Below are 17,130 nucleotides of genomic sequence, written 5' to 3' on the forward strand. Positions count from 1 at the left end.
GGTAGAGAAGGCCAGGAAAAAACAGTTAACAGTGTTTATGTGAAAACCCTGAGCTAAGCACTTCCTGTGAAACACCTCATCAATTACTTACAGCAACCTTTGAAGGCATTGTGGTTCACACACTTGTGTGTAAAAAAGAATTACCGGCCGGCGCCGCGGCTCACTAGGCCTCCACCTTGCGGTGCCGGCACACCGGGTTGTAGTCCCAGTCGGGGCGCCGGATTCTGTCCCGGTTGCCCCTCTTCCAGGCCAGCTCTCTGCTGTGGCCAGGGAGTGCAGTGGAGGATGGCCCAAGTGCTTGGGCCCTGCACCCCATGGGAGACCAGGAGAAGCACCTGGCTCCTGCCTTCAGATAGGCGCGGTGTGCCGGCCACAGTGCGCCAGCCGCGGCGGCCATTGGAGGGTGAACCAACGGCAAAGGAAGACCTTTCTGTCTCTCTCTCTCATTGTCCACTCTGCCTGTCAAAAATTTTTTTAAAAAAAGAATTACCTGTGAGACTAACTAGACAGAATCCCATACCTCACTGAGTCAACAAGTTCTGTTGCCAATGGCTTCCATCAGAAGCCAGGCTCTGCACCAGGTCTCCCATGCAGGTGCCAGGGGTCCAAGCCTTTGAGTCACTGTCTGCTACCTCCAAGGATCACTGGGAAGCAGAAGCGTGACTGGATCTCTGGCACCCCTATATGGGATGTGGGCAATCCCAAGAGGCTGTGCCACAACACCTGCCCTTAAGAATTTAGACTTTATAATTTTAATGGCTTATGTAACTGGGTAAGTTGCTTGCTATTAGCAGCTAGCAGAGCATCTGTTTCACTTCCAACAATTCAGGCCCATGATAACTGACCTTGACTATTAGAATTATCTTAAAGTCCTAAAATTCTACTTTACCTTAATCTTTAGATACACATTCTGCACATTCCTTGGAGTTCAAAAAGAGACGTTTCCTGTTACAAAAAAAAAAAAAAAAAAAACTTAATTTCCAATAGGTCAATGATTATTAAGTGCTATCCATTTGGTAAGAATTACATTAAGTACTATTAGGGAAATGAGTTAACGTTTTTTCTTTCTTTATGGATACATTTTAATTCTTTTTAGGACTAGTCTCTACCTCCTTCAGGAAACGACAACGGCACAGTTCTTTGACAACTGTATTTAAAGAGCGGACTGCGAAGCAGGCCCTTTTTCAACCCTACAAAACAAACTTCATAAAATTTTGTGTGTTTTGGCGGGATTCTTGGGCTCCACAACTCCCGTGGGTTTCTCAAAATGGTTCATTAGCTTGTGACAGGCACATGGGACAAACAAGTAGGGGCGCGGCAAGGAGCAGCAACCTCACCGCGTCTGGAACCCGACGACCAGGACTCCAGAGAGCACCGGCGAGCACTCGCTCCGCCCGCGGGACGCCCGCCGAGGGCTCCGGAAGTGCTCGCGGCGCCAACATCGCGGCGCCTGCGGGCCGCTCCCCGGACCGCCTCGAACCACAGTTGGACGCTTCGGCGGAGAGTCCGCCCACCCCGGGACCAGCAGGGCCCGCCCGCCGGGAGTGGCAGGGGAGCCGCACACACGCACGGGTCGCCCTTCGCTGTCCCAGCCATGGCCGCGCGTCTCCTCACCAGCTCCCTGCGCATCCTGTGCGGCCGCTATGCGCCGCGCACCCGGCTCGCGGCGAGGTGAGTGTGGGCCGCGGCTGCTGCAGGGCTGGGGCGGCGACACCCACCTCTGAGGAGGCTGTGGAGAGAGGGGCCGCGCGCGCGCGAGCGAGGGCGTGGCGGCCCCTGGCCTGGGTCTAAGGGCTGAGCTCCGGGGGTGGGTGACGAGGGTGGGGGAAGGGCCGTGCTGCACCCCCCCCCCTTCTCCCTGGCTCTCAGAACTCGGGTGCGACCACCTTGGGCACGGCGGAAGAGGGTGTCGGCCAGGCCGCCCCCGGAACGCGCTGCTGCCCCCTGGTCGGTGAAAGCCCAGAGCGGCTTTTGCTAAATGCTCGGGCCTCCGGTGGGAGCCGGGAGTCTGCGTTTTGCAGAACTGCCTGGAGGTAGGTGATCGGTCACCGCTGCGGAGTGGCCGCGACCTTTGTCCTAGTTCGTACGGACACGGGACAGCCGCCCGATGTTGAACTTGGAGCGGCCACGAGTACCGGAAGAAACGCGGAAGACCACTGATCCTATATAGAAATGACTGGCGAGTGCCCCAGCGACAAGGAAATTAGCTTTAGTGCTGTGAACAAAGTCCCTGGCTTAATTAAATGCTGAGGAATTATTGGAGACAGCTTCTGAGAGGCTTAGTGACGATTACGGGGGTGTTTATAGGCAGATCAAAAGTTATATATCCCCTGTTAAACAAAACCCATTCATTGGGTAAACAGACTGGAAGCACGAGGGCGCATTCTTTAATAATGTTAACAGGTCAATTAGCTAATTACTGCACTGTGGTCCGGTGAGATGCTGTGATGGCTCTGAGGCTGTCCTGCTAATGGTTGCACCTCCTGGGGAAGTGTGGAAGGCTTCAGGGAGGAGGTGACTTTGCTTTAGGATCTCACGCTTTTCTAAGCTCGTCCCGGAGCGTCATAGAATCTTAATTCCAATTTTTTTTTAATGTCAGGACTTATTTCTGCTCTTACAATTAGAGAACCCGTTACATAGGTTAATATCTGCATCAACAGAAATGTCTGCAGAACTGAAAACATTTACAAATGTTTAGTAAACACAGAAGTATCCAGAGACATATTTTAACACAAATAATATTTTTATGAAAAGTAGCTTTTCCTAAGGAAAAAAAACCAAGAAGAGTGACAATTGCTTTACCTCCTTGAAAATAGTTTCCTAATTGCTTCTGTATTGTGTTGTTGCTGGAAGATATTTTGTTTGAAGTATAGGTAGAAATTGTACCCTCCAAGCATAAATCTGGAAAAGGGAAGACCAAAGGGACCCCTCAGTGGGCCAGGGACTATAGTTTTACGGTAACATTTTGAAGCTTCAGTATGTGCATTAAATCGCTTGAGGATTTTTTTTTTTTTTTTTGAGATTTAAAATTATTGGAGTCAAAGACCTCCAGCCAGAGCAGCATGGAAGGGGGCTTCCCAAGGGGAGGGTGTTAAAATAGGGATTCTGACTCAGTTCTGAGGCCGAGATGCTGTATTTACTGCCAGCTCTCAGATGAGGAGGGGTGTGCTGCTGGAGATTGTTTCCTTTTTAAAATGCAAATGAATCTTAAAAATAATTAGATCCTAGCCTTTAAGATCAAAAGTAGATTAGTTTTTTCAGTTTCTTGGTCTTTAGAGAAAGGTACTTCAACAAATTTGTGTTTTGATTCTCTTCTCTTTGTATTTTGATCACTTTAAATATTTATTTATTTATTTGAAAGTTAGAATTACAGAGAAAGAGGGCGAGAAAGACAGAGATCCTCCATCCTCTGATTCACTCCCCAGATGGCCGCAACAGCCAGGAATGGGAGTTAGGAGCTTGATCCAGGTCTCCCATGTGGGTAACAGGAACCCAAGTACCTGGACCATCTCCATCGCTTTTCCCAGGCCATTAGCAGGGAGCTGAGTGAGAAATGCAGCACCCAGGACTTGAACCTGCACTCACTGGGATGCCAGCGTCACAGGTGGTTGCTTTATCCATTATGCCTTAACTTTGCCTCCTATTGTGATCACTTTTGAATAACCTGAAAGCCTTTATTCTTTAGGCATTTCTTTTGCTTTTCTGTGTCTGAGTATATTTTACTTAGCGATAGTCTACAGATTTCCTTAAAGTAATATGGGAGATAAAATACTAAGATACAGGCAGATTTAAATGTAAACTGTGGATGTTATCTACCATAAATGTTGACAAATGATTCAGTGTCCTAGAGCCTCAGTTTCCTAGTCTGAGCATATTTTTTTCCTTGAGGACAAGTGCCAAGAATGGAAAACCATTTGGATATATATGCTTTAGAGTTTTGTTTTGATTAGCAAGAAATTGGAACCAATCATTTCAATTGTAGGGATAAAGTAAATTGTAATTTATTTGATTCACCAGGACAGTGGCCTATAAGACCCCCTTGGTCTCTCCTTGCTAGAGCTTAAGCACAAAGACCAGGATCTTTGTTTTCTTGACAGCTGTAGCCCAAGTTTAAAAACAGTGCCTGACCTGGATTAGGCACCCGGTAAGTACATGTTGACTAAGTGAATGAATGAGCCATACAAACAATTAGTTGGATGACTGAGTAGTAACCAGAAAAATGTATGAAAGCAAATGGCAGACCAAGTATAAAGTATGTAGTACTAATTGGCTACAGCTAAAGGTTACAACATAAAAGACATCTCAGATTAGTTTAAAAATTTTTTTTAAATTTATTTGAGAGGCACAGAGAGAGAGCTCCTATCTGCTGGTTCACTCACCAAATGCATGCAAGGCTGAGGCTGGACGAGGTCGAAGCTGGGGGCTGGCAACCCAATCCAAGTCTCCCTTGTTGGTGGCAAGGACCCAGTTACTTGAACCATCACCTGATGCTTCCCAGGGTGCTCATTAGCAGGAAACTGAAAGTTGGAATCATAAATGAATCTGGGATTCAAATACAGGTACTCCTGTATGGAATGCAGGTGTCCCAAACTGGCCACCTAACCGCTAGGCCAAATACCCACCATCAGATTGTTTTAACAAATAAAACTCAACTAAAAGTTGCATATAAAAGATAACACGCACAGCATGGCACTAAAGGGATACATTTGGCTGTTATAGTAAAAAAAATAGACTGGGTGACTTAATACAAATTGATTTCTCACAGTTCTAGAGCTTGGGAAGTTCAAAGGTCAAGTGGCCAGGTGATTTATTTCCTGGTGAGGTCTCTCTTCCTGACTTCCAGACTGCCACCTTCTCACTGTGCCCTCAGATGGCCTTTCCTTCATGCCTGCATGAAGGAGAGAATCTTTTTCTTATAAAGCCACCAATCCTGTCAGATTAAGACTCCACCCTTCTGAATGCATTGAACCTTAATTACCTCCAGAAAACTCTGTCTTCAAATTCAGTCACATTTTGGGATAGGGTTTCAGTATGTGGGTGACATAATTCAGTCCATAGATTAAGCAAAGTTACATAAACTAGAACAGAGTTTGAGGGGGAAAATGGTTAAAGCTACCTACCTAAATGCCAACAAGACTGATTTAGTACAGTAAATGGACATATTATAACCTTGAGAAACTATAATTAGGAACACCTTAGAAATATGTTGCAATGTTTAGTAACAAACTGGGGGAAAAAGCTTTGAAGTCATTCTGATAAATTATATGAAATAGTTCTTTTCTGGAGAGCGACAAGAAAAAAAACAGGAACCAACTAAAGAAAAGAGAAACCCAAATCAGAGTTTAATGTAAATTAGGAAAATATCTTTTGGCATTATTTGAATATATGATAAAGTTTTATATGTGAGCTTGATACTGTAAATCTAGTGCACAGATTTTTAAAACATTCCTTTCAGGTGTATCTCAGGGAAAACTAAATCTAAAGACCATCGAGCTAAAAGAACTGTTAACTAACTACTCCTATGTTAAGCTTGATGTGTGCGAGTGAAGGGCTGGGAAAGGGTGTGTTAGTCACCTTTTCTTCACTTTAAGCAGAATGCCTGAAAGGAGCTGCTTGGAAAAGAGAAGTATTTTGTCTTACATATTGGGAGTTTCCAGTTCAAGATCTGGAGGCCCCTTGAATCTGGCATCTAGTGAAGGTTGACAGTGGCACAGTGTGTGCAGAGGAGCACGGGGTGAGCCAGGAAGCAGGTTTAGATTTTGTAACCAACACTTAGGAGAACTATCTGCCAAGGACAAGACCTCAATGACCTAATGACTTTCTGACGCCATCCTTAGATTAGTTTCCACCCTTAATCAAGAATCATCAGCATAAGGCTTTAAGGGTGGGAAAGTAGAGCATAGGTGAATTCTGAACACACTGAGTAATTCCATACAAATATAGAGAATAGGCATTTTGATTTACATCTAGATTGGCTTTGGAATGTGGCAGTAAAATGAACACATGTATCATTTGGGATTGTATGATTCTGGACAGAGTACTAATTTTGGAGGGTTTACATTAAATATTGTACAGAACAAGAAAACTAAGAGTACTATTATATTGTAGTATTGTACATAAGTTAATCCATGTGCCATATGACAGCACAGTATTTCACCTCAATGCAGATCTGTTAGTTCTGAGTATTAAGCTTCTTATAGATTAGGTGGTGGAAACTCGGTTGAGTAATGACAAAGTACTTCATTCTAGCTAGGTAAGGAGATCCTATCAGAAGTGATGATGCTTAAATTTGAACTGAGGTTTGTCATTTATTTCATATACTACTTGCTGCTAAAGTATATTTCTGGAGGCTGGTTTTGTCATATAGTGGGTAAAGCTGCTGCCTGTGTTGCCAGTATCCCATATGGGTGCAGGTTTGTGTCCCAAATATTCCACTTACAATCCAGTTCCCTACTAATGGCCTGAGAAAACCAGCAGATGATGGCCCAAGTGTTTGGTTACCTGCCACCCATGTGAGAGAGCCAGATAAAGCTTCTGGCTTCTTCCTGGCCCAGTCCTGGTCGTTGTGGTCATCTTGGGAGTGAACCAGTGGATGGAAGATCTCTCTTGCTCTCTCTTTCTGTAACTCTGACTTTCAGACAAATAATCTTTTTTTTTTTAAATTTTTTTTTATTTGACAAGTAGTGTTATAGACAGTGAGAGAGACAGAGAGGAAGGTCTTCCTTCTGTTGGTTCACTCCCCTAATGGCCGCTACGGCCAGCGCTGTGCCGATCCGAAGCCAGGGGCCAGGTGCTTCTTCCTGGTCTCCCTTTCGAGTGCAGGAGCCCAAACACTTGGGCCAACCTCCACTGCCCTCCCGGGCCACAGCAGAGAGCTGGACTGGAAGAGTAGCAACCAGGACTAGAACCCTGCGCCCATATGGGATGCTGGCACTGCAGGCAGAGGATTAACCAAGTGAGCCATGACACCAGCCCAAAGATGGCTTTTGTTTATTTATTTATTTGAAAGGCAGAGCTACAGAGAGAGAGAGAGAGCTCTTTGATTTGCTGGTTCACTCCCCAGATGGCTGCAACATCTGGATCTAGGCCAGGAGCCAGGAGCTTCTTCCAGGTCTCCCATGTGGGTGCAGGAACCCAAGCTCTTGGGTCATCTTCTCCTGCTTTCTCAGGCCATTAGCAGGGAGCTGGATTGGAAGAGGAGCAGCCGGGACCCGAACCGGTGCCCATATGGGATGCCAGCACAGCACCAGCCCTGCTCAAGTGGCATCTTGACCACTGTGCTAAACGCCTGCCCAACAATCTTTAAAAAGTAACAAATTATGTCTCCGGGAAAGAAGTCAAGGTTCCATCGTGCTTAGTGGCATTGATTTGAATATGAAGAATAATTCACTTACTTTTCTTTAATGCATATTTTTTTTAAGATGCTCTCATTCTGGAGCAGAAGAACGTCTGGAAACTCATTCTGCTAAAAAAATGACAGACATAGGAATTAGAAGAATCTTTTCTTCAGACCATGACATTTTCCGAGAAAGTGTAAGGAAATTTTTTCAAGAAGAAGTGGTTCCTCATCACTCTGAGTAAGTGGCACATTTTCCTCTATTATAATGTACACTAGGAGGACAAAAAGGACCCCTGCTTAGAATGCTATGTGTTGTACTGGAAAAATACTGTGTTCAGTGTTGTATAAGCATTTTATTACTCTTCGGCTTGATACTGACAGATCTGAAGATTCCTCAGTTAGTTCATGAGTTTTGAAATGTACAATTCAATCGTGGGAAAATTTGAGAATCTGCAACTTAATCCAAGAATAGTATTTTTGAAAAGTAGCAATAAAATACTAGTCAACTTCGTATTCTTTCTTTTTCTGCTTTGGTAATGCGTTAAAATATGAAAAAGCTTAAAGGCTAGCATAATGGGAAGTCTTAGTAAGCAATTGGCCACCTCTGAGTATTTTTACTACTAGGTATTTCATTAGCTAATTAATTGCTGATTACCTTGTTGACCAAACAACCATCATTTCTACTAAAATAGAATTTTGCTATATCTCCAGAATGCACTCAATGCCAATACTCTACTCCATTTAGAATGATTTTAAAATGTTTTTAAATACAGCTTCTATTATGTTTTTATTAGTATTTTTTGATTAAAAAAAGACCAAAATTAGCTACACTCAGAAGTTCTGAATAGTGTGGCAAAAAGCAATTCAGTTCTTAAAGACAAGAGAAATACCATATATTTTGTCATAGGAGAATCTTTTTTGTGTATTCTGCCACTGCATTTATATTTTCTTACAGAAAAATTGTTGAGGAGTGCTTGAAGTTAAAAAATAAAAAAAATTGATTTGTGACCAATCATAAAATATCTCTAAAGCTTCTTCAGGTAATAACTATATCAAAACACACTTGATGATTATTCTTTCTTTTAAAATGTTTTGTCTGTATCTACCTTCACTTAGTATCTTCAGATACCTTGTATCTTAGCATTTACCACTTAGAAGAAACACAGACGCACAAATGCTCAGATTTACTTGTCAACACCTAGTTGTTTGCTCTTTATGACACGGATGGTCATCTACAAGGAAGAAAAGCAAGTTTGCAAAGCCTTACCCAAATATCTCATGTTTTCTGAAATTCATTGGAAGCACCATGCTGCAAGTTGCCATGTTTTTTTCTGTTCCTAATTAATATAATGAGGTTGCCTGCTCATGTCACCCGTGATTTGCTCCTCCCATAAGTTCAGCACTTTAAGGAAACAAGCAGAGAACTGCTGTTACCAAAGAAGTTGGGTGGGCAGATTCCCATAACTACACAGCACAGCTAAGCATGCAACCTAAGAACACCAACTGAGCGAAGCTATACCCTGAGAATCAGTAGGTATAATTTTCAGTTCCAGGTAACAGACAAGGGATGGGGGAGAAAGTGACAAATAGGAGAAAGTAAAGAAGAGAAAAATGAGGAGGAGAAATGAAGAAAGAGTCAGGCAAACAGAAGAGTATGACCATTGTCAGAAATTACCTTAAGTTAAGGATCCATTTCTACACAGTTGTGCACAAATTTAAAGTGGTAACCATTTCAATAATTTAAAGTTGTCTAATTTTAAAGTATTTGTTATTTGCAGGTGGGAGAAGGCTGGAGAAGTGAGTAGGGAGCTTTGGGAGAAAGCTGGAAAACAAGGACTGCTCGGTGTCAATATTGCAGAACATCATGGTGGTATTGGGGGGGACTTGTTCTCATCAGCCATTGTTTGGGAGGAACAGTAAGTATGGAGACCTTTGAAACTCAGTCTTGTTTGGTAAATTCATGGCTCACCTTACTGAGATGATTAAAAAATGCTTTCTAATCTTGGAAAATTGAAAATTCAGTACAAAATGTAAACAGTATACCATATACTACGACATATTTTTTAGGTGTGGGAAGAAAGTCCCCCTTTTAAGTTGCTGAAATACATAGTATTAAAACATCAGAGAGGTAGCTTTATTTCTGATCAATGTATATTTTTTGTTCCCTTTCAAAATATTTGAAACAACACCAGAGGAGAAACGTGTTTCCATCAAATACACTAAAAGTTTGTAAGAATAAACATTTCAGATAAAAAAAATGGGTAAAAGATTTGAAGAAATAATTTATCAAAAAAACTGCAAGTATTTTTTAATAAAAAAGATTATTATTACTAGCAACCGACTGCAAAACAAATTGACCTTGAGTATCATTTGGAGTATCTAAAAAAATCAGTGAAAATGAAAACTTGTAATGCCAAGTGCTAACAAAATCATAGTGAAAGTGCTATATTCATCTCTATTGCTGGCATTATAAATTAGAATAAACATTTTGGGGATTAAAAAGATACATATATGTGTGTGTATGTGTGTGTGTGTGAACAAATGGAAACATTCCTGATCTTTAACCTAGGATGTCACTTTGGAGAATTTATCTTAAGGAAATAATAGGAAAAATAGAATATTTCTTCAGAAACCATTGTCATGTAAATATCCAGTGATAGAAGAATAAATAAGTAAATCATGGTACATAAACCATTTGTACTACTTTGTAGCTATTTAAGATTATAATGTATGGGGTGGATGATTGGTGCAGCAGTTAATATGCCACTTGAACCAGCATCCCTTATTGAGTGCCTAGGTTTGAATCTCAGCTCAAATCTCAAGTCCAGCTTCCTGCTTACATATACCAGGGCGGGTAGCAGGTGATGAGCTTTTGGCTGCCTGCCATAAGCTCCTGGCTTCGGCCTGGGCCAGCCCTAGGTGTTGGGGGCATTTGAATTGAACCAGTAGATGGGAAATCACTCTATCTATCTCCCTTTCAAATGAATAAATTAAATAAAAAAAATCATACTTTTGAAAGTATATAAACAAAGGATTTTTTATGTCATAATTTAAAAAGAAAACAGAAAAATAAAAAATTTATACCACAATGATGTCCATGTTAGAAAATGTATTTATGACAAAGGTGATTTGCCATCATAACTATAGTGTTGTGTTTTATAGGTGATTAATATTTTAAATTCATTAAATAAGTTATTCATTGAACTATTAGAGTAACTGTGATTATGTTAGAACCAGCATTCAGAAGAATAGTGAAAACAGGCAGGCACCGCGGCTCATTGGGCTAATCTTCCACCTGCGGCGCCGGCACCCCGGGTTCTAATCCCTGTTGGGGTGCCAGATTCTGTCCCGATTGCTCCTCTTCCAATCCAGCTCTCTGCTGGATGGCCCAGGTGCTTGGGCCCTGCACCTGCATGGGAAACCAGGAAGAGGCACCTGGCTCCTGGCTTTGGATTGGCGAAGCGCGCCAGCTGTAGCAGCCATTTGAGGGGTGAACCAATGGAAGGAAGACCTTTCTCTTTGTCTCCCTCTCTCACTGTCTAACTCTGTCAAAAAATAAAAAATAAAAAAAGAAGACAAGTGAAAACAGATAACATTCAAGAAAGTTACAAGTTTTTGAGAAGTCAGGCTAGTACCATACAATATGATAAATTTAAGCCATAAATATATCACCGATAGTAAATTTGCAGCAGTGTCAATTTTGTTGAAATATTCACAGAATTGAAAACTTGGGCCTTATTGGGTTAATATTTTTCACATTAATTATTTTTAACTTAAGGAAACTAAAAGCACAACAGAGTAACTGTTTTCTCTTTGTTTTTCTAAGAGCATATTCAAATTGTACAGGCCCAGGTTTTAGTCTTCATTCAGATATCGTCATGCCCTATATTGCAAACTATGGCACAGAAGAACAGATTAAGCGCTTCATCCCCCAGATGACTGCAGGCAAATGTATTGGTGCCATAGCAATGACAGAGCCGGGGGCTGGAAGGTAAGTGAGCTGATGAGCTTGTTTTCAATTCTTAGAAGCTGGGACTTATGAGCAAACATTTCTTCAGTAGAGTCAGTCTTCTCTTATCTGCAGATTCAGTCTGCAGATTGAAAATATTTGAGGTGCTAGCTGAGGCGCAGTGGCGGGTTACCCGATCTGTAGCTCCCATATGGGCGCCAGCTTGAGTCCTGGCTGCTCCATTTCCAATCCAGCTCTCTGCCTTGGCCTGGGAAAGCAGTCTTTGGGCCCCAGCACCCGCGCAGGAGAATGGGAGGAATCTCCTGGCTCCTGGCTTTGGATCAGCGCAGCTCTGACTGTTGTAAGCATCTGGTGAGTGATGGAAGACCTTTCTCTCTGTCTCCCTGCCTCTGCCTCTCTGTAACTCTTCCTTTCAAATAAATAAAATAAATCTTATAAAAGAAAATATTTGAGGGAGAGAAAAATTGCTTCCATACTGAACATGCATAGTTTTTTTTATCAGCATTCCCCAAACAATACAGCTAGTATTTACACAACCCTCACGTTTTGTCATGTAGTGTAAGTAATCTAAAGATGATTTAAAGTATATGAATGATGTGTATAGGTTATAAGCAAATAAAGCATATAATATGTGATGGAACAAGGACATAAGCCTCAGCCATTCTTGCTCATTGCCCAAAAGATAGATAAACATTGGAATGTATTCCTTGCCCTTGAATCTCAATTGGGTCTCACACCCTCTTGCCTCCCTACCCCACCCTGCATTCTTTTCTGGATTCCCAAGGCCCCTCCTAATTCCAGGAATTCCCCTCCGCCTTCAGCCCCCTACCCCCAACTCCACCCTAGCCCTCCTTAAAAAGACAGCCCCTGGGGGTTGGTGCCTTCTGCCTTGTGTTCCATCAAAGTCAATACCCACACAGGCAGTTGGTCACCAACTTCTACGAATTTATTTTTTCTAAATAAATTTGTTCTGGCTGTACATTCGTACACTGCCTGCTCTATTCTCCTGTTTTCCTAACATTTTGGTGCCCCGTGTGAGAAGGCACCGATCTGCAATTCTTTTCCTAACAGGTTTAAGCCCCAGCTGCTCCACTTCCCACCCAACTCCCTGCTAATATGCCTGGAAAAGGAGCTGAGGATGGCCCAATTGCTTGGGTTTCTGCATCCCATGTGGGAGACCCTGATGAAGATCCTGGCTCCTGGCTTTGTAGCCCATACCCAGCCATTGCGGTCATCTGGGGATGGAAAATCTCTCTATCTCTCCATAAATCTTTCAAATAAATAAAATAAATCTTTTAAAAAAAAACCCACAGCAATATATATTTGGAACTGTTGAGACAGGCTGAGGTGGCAATAAGTTTTTGTTTTGTTTTATTAAAAGATTTATTTATTTATTTGAAAAGTAGAGCTATAGACCCAGAGAGGGAGGGACAGAGAGAAAGACCTTTCATCTATTAGTTCACTACCCAAATGGCCACAATGGCCAGAGCCAGGACGATCCAAAGCCAGAGGTTAGGAGACTTTTCTGAGTCTACCACATGGGTGCAGGGCCATCTTCTGCTTGGGCCATCTTCCACTGCTTTCCCAGGAGCAGCCAGGACACAAGCCAGCATCCATATGGGATGCTGGTTCTGTTGGCAGAGTCTTAGCCTATCACACCACAACACAATCTTGGTGATAGATTTTAAAAGTCATATACAACCAAGAGTCAGTGCAAGGGGAATAAATATCATTTGTTCAGTCGTTTGCTGGTGATTTGGTGACCAGTATACCTTTAATATGTCACTTGTACAGTGATGAACAAAACATGTATGGGAGGGGAGTGTTGTTTTTTTTTTTTTAAGATGTATTTATGTATTTGAGAGGCAGAGAGAGAGAGAAGTCTTCCATTCGCTGGTACACTTCCCAAATGGCCACAAAAGCCAGAGCTGGGCCAATCTGAAGCCAGGAGTCAGGAGTTTATTCTGGGTCTCCCACATGGGTGCAGGGGCCCAAGGACTTTGGCCATCTTCTACTGCTTTCCCAGGACATAGCAGAGCAGCCGGGGCTCGAACCAGCACTCATATGGAATGCCAACAGTGCAGGCACTGGCTTCACCCTCTACCCCACAGCACCAGCCCCTTTTTTGTGTTTTAAGAAGAGTGACAAGAAGCAAGTAAATATATTTGTAGTTATAAATTTGTATAAGTACTATAAAAGGAATAGAGTAGTGTGCTAACAACTAATAATATTGTGTATTTAGTGGGGTAGGTAAAAGCAAATTTATCTATGAATGCTAAGAAAGGCCTAGAAAAAGTGCTTGTATTTAAATAGATTTGAGATCAAGAAAGAAGGAACCATTTATTCAGGCATGAGGCTTGTGGGCTTCTCTATAGCAGGGCCTAATAGGGGAAACGTGAAAGTATAAGAAAGACCCAAGGAAGAAACCTGGGGTATTATGGCTTTTTTTGTAATTACTGAAGAAGATGTAGTAACACTTACAGAAATGATTGAGAGCTTGTAGGAAATCTAGATGCATGCCATGTCTGAAATCTATTAGGATAGAAGGGACGAGTTATTAACAGGAAGGCCTCTAAGACATTGAGAATGTAGAAGAGGTGGCGGCAGGCCACTGCTGGTCTTTTCATTGTGACTTCCGTGGAGTGGAGGGGCAGAAGTTACTTTAGAATGGAGTAAGATATTGAGAAAACAGAACACAGTCTGTGTCAGAAGTGGGTGGTGAATGGGGACACTAGTTTGTCAGGCTTGCACCATAAAGGAAATGCTTTATGTTGGCTTATGGGCCTACAGAAAGCATGCAATTTAGAGGAAAAAAGGATGCAGCAAAAGCAGTAATTGGGAATCTAAGGCTATTTCTGCAAAGGTTGGGCTCTGCTGTTTTTAGCAGTGCTGTTTAAATTTCTTAATAGTCTGCAGTGTCACTTGGCAATAGGCTTAAATTATATTTATATTTCCCAGATACAAAGCCATTATTATAGGCCAGTACCGATAATTTCATAACAGAAAAGATTTTTCTTCATTTCTGTTGCCTAAAAATGGCATATAAACAAGTAGAAACCTGATCTTCCTTTGCTTTTAATTTTGTTCTCTAAGTTAGTTGACTACCAAATTCTGAGTCATATTAGCTGTGTGATTAGAGTGAGCCAATTCCAAACCATGCATTATTTAGCTGTCATCTAGAGACAACAGAGTAAGTGGCAGATCTAGATTTATCCCTAACTTATACAAAGGAACAAAGGCTCAATTCAGATTCCTATAAATTCCCTGCCTTCAACTGTGGTTAGGTGTGTGTAATTGAAGAAACCAAGAATGAGAATAAAGAAAAGAGGTAAATTTTTTGGGAGAAGTTCAGTGACTCAGGAGAGCAAATCAATCAGATATTTAGAGAAGTGAAGAAAAGATCCTTATGAGTAAGTGAATGTAAAAAAAACGAAAACTGTAAGTGAAGAATATTAGAGTGTTGAATTCTGATGAAAAATAAGGAAAAACATGAGAGAGGGAAAGAAAAGAGAAGATGGGACATAGTTCATTTTGCCTGCCTGTAAAGATGGTTTGTTCACTGTCTATTCTTATTTTGAATTGGCCTCCACAGGGGAAAAAAAAGTTATAATTGCTAGAGATTATCCAGAGATTCATTGGCTATTTCCCCTTCCGTATAGATACAAGGTTTCATTATGTATTATTATGTGTATTTGTATGATAGCTTAGCATTTTATAGATGCTTTCATATTGATATTTGCATTTTACTCTGATATTTGTTACAGGGATAATAGCATCCCTCTGTAGAAAACAGAAAAGCAATGGAGTATTGTAACCAAGTTCCTATAGCAAATTGATTGCATTGATGCTAGGGTGCCCTGACACCAACCCTGTGGTCTTGGGTAAAATCTGAGTCTCACTGTCTATATCAGTGAAATTGAGATATATTTTTAATATTTTAATTATGAATATTTGCTTATATTTAGAAAATTATTCTACTTTTAGCATAGGTTTTTAGAGGAAATGGCATTTGAGACATAGGCTTTTTTTTTTTTTAATTTGACAGAGTTAGACAGTGAGAGAGACAGAGAGAAAGGTCTTCCTTCCGTTGGCTCACCCCTCAAATGGCCACTACAACTGGCGCGCTGTGCTGATCCGAAGCCAGGAGCCAGGTGCTTCTCCTGGTCTCCCACGTTTGCAGGCGCCCAAGCATTTGGGCCATCCTCCACTAGACATAGGCTTTTAAATAGCTCAACTTTTAATGAACAGAGACAAGGGAAGGAATTGAGAATATAAAAGCAGATAATTAGGGAACTGGCATTGTGGCACAGCAGTTTAAGCCACTGTTTGTGATTCCATATCAGAGTGCTGTTTCAAGTCCCTGCTATTGTGCTTCCCTGCTAATGTATCTGGGAAAGGAGCGAAGGATGGTCAAGTGCTTGGGCCCCGATCACCCATGTGAAAGACCTGGATGGAGTTCTGGTTTCAGCCTGATCCAGCCCCAGATATTCCAACCATTTGGCAAGTGAATGAACAGATAGATTTCTCTCTGTCTCTCCCTCTCACTCTCTGTCACTCTGTCTTTGAAATGAATATATAAATCTTAAAAAAAAAAAAAAAAAAAGCAGATAAGTACCTGCTGACCTGTAATCTCAGTGATATAGTGAGTCTTGAAATGTCATCTGAATGTGATTTAGAGGCTTGAATGTTAGTTGAGCTTTGTTGGACTCTGTAAAATCTAGCTAGTCTATGTAATGTTAATCACATATTCATTTGTGTAAGTGCTTTAGCCTGTAATACAACAGTCAAGGTTGTGAACAATTGTGTGAATATTCCTAATAGAATTTTTATACTAGTACAATAAGTTTAAATCATCAGATTGTATATGTTATGTAACAGCACTTGGATAATTTAGTTTTTACAAACTGGTGAATTTTTCATCTTTTCTTTCAACTACAGTGACTTACAAGGAGTCAGAACAAATGCCAAAAAAGATGGAAGTGATTGGATTCTCAATGGAAGCAAGGTGTGTAAACAACTTCTGTAGCCATTCTCTCCAGAGTCATGCCATGGTGACAATGTCTCAGATACCACTAATTGTGGATTCTGTTAGATCTAGGGATTCACATAAGAATTGGTTTAATTGTTCTGGAGACAATAAGAGATTTATTTTATATTTGTATTTACACCACTAACATCTGTGGTAGCTTCTTCGATGTCCCATTTTGCATGCCCCCTCACCAGTATGGCAAAGATTGTTTTAGCATCCAAATAGCCCTTATCTTACAGAAGAGTGGAAGTTGAGACTTAAATTGTTCGAATAGGGACAAACAAGTAGTTAAAACTTTATGTTAATGAAAGAGTGTGGAAAATTTTTCTCATAAATATCAAGAAGAGTTTTGGCCGGCGCTGCAGCTCACTAGGCTAATCCTCCACCTTGCGGTGCCGGCACACTGGGTTCTAGTCCCGGTCGGGGCGCTGGATTCTGTCCCCGTTGCCCCTCTTCCAGGCCAGCTCTCTGCTGTGGCCAGGGAGTGCAGTGGAGGATGGCCCAAGTGCTTGGGCCCTGCACCCCATGGGAGACCAGGAGAAGTACCTGGCTCCTGCCATCGGATCAGCGCAGTGCGCCGGCCACAGCGCACTGGCCGCGGTGGCCATTGGAGGGTGAACCAACATCAAAAGGAAGACCTTTCTCTCTGTCTCTCTCTCTCTCACTGTCCACTCTGCCTGTCAAAAAAAAAAAAAAAAGAGTTTTAAAGTTCCTTAGAAAGAATGATCTCAGTAATGGAATTCAAGAGCCTTCAATCCATCTGAGAATTATTCATCCCCTCCAAAAAATTTA

General features: G+C 41.8%; 2 protein-coding genes across 8 annotated transcripts in view; one reads left to right on the top strand and one right to left on the bottom strand.

Moving 5' to 3' along the window:
• The window catches only part of LOC149127296 (uncharacterized), a 264,015-nt gene extending 262,379 nt beyond the window's left edge, over positions 1-1,636 (bottom strand). For 5 of the 6 annotated variants that reach the window (XR_016231914.1, XR_016231915.1, XR_016231913.1 and 2 more), the window contains exons 1-2: positions 1,338-1,630; positions 890-945 (exon numbers count right to left, since the gene is read on the bottom strand). Coding sequence is in view for 2 of the 6 variants with exons in the window: in XM_089329923.1 (XP_089186049.1) it covers positions 929-945; positions 1,338-1,629 (309 nt within the window). In the remaining 4 variants the exon portion in view is untranslated. Of the gene's footprint in view, positions 1-889; positions 946-1,337 lie in introns of all 6 variants that reach the window. The other variant, XR_016231916.1, reaches the window with a different exon arrangement.
• ACADL (acyl-CoA dehydrogenase long chain) overlaps positions 1,561-17,130 on the top strand; it is a 46,636-nt gene continuing 31,066 nt past the window's right edge. For both annotated transcript variants that reach the window (XR_016231907.1, XM_051849171.3), the window contains exons 1-5: positions 1,561-1,671; positions 7,422-7,577; positions 9,118-9,255; positions 11,166-11,330; positions 16,248-16,314. Coding sequence is in view for 1 of the 2 variants with exons in the window: in XM_051849171.3 (XP_051705131.2) it covers positions 1,595-1,671; positions 7,422-7,577; positions 9,118-9,255; positions 11,166-11,330; positions 16,248-16,314 (603 nt within the window). In the remaining variant the exon portion in view is untranslated. The remainder of the gene's footprint in view (positions 1,672-7,421; positions 7,578-9,117; positions 9,256-11,165; positions 11,331-16,247; positions 16,315-17,130) is intronic.

The sequence above is a fragment of the Oryctolagus cuniculus genome, chromosome 3 (genome assembly GCF_051225735.1).
Source record: "Oryctolagus cuniculus isolate XC-2025 breed Fujian yellow rabbit chromosome 3, ASM5122573v1, whole genome shotgun sequence".
NCBI lineage: Eukaryota > Metazoa > Chordata > Mammalia > Lagomorpha > Leporidae > Oryctolagus > Oryctolagus cuniculus.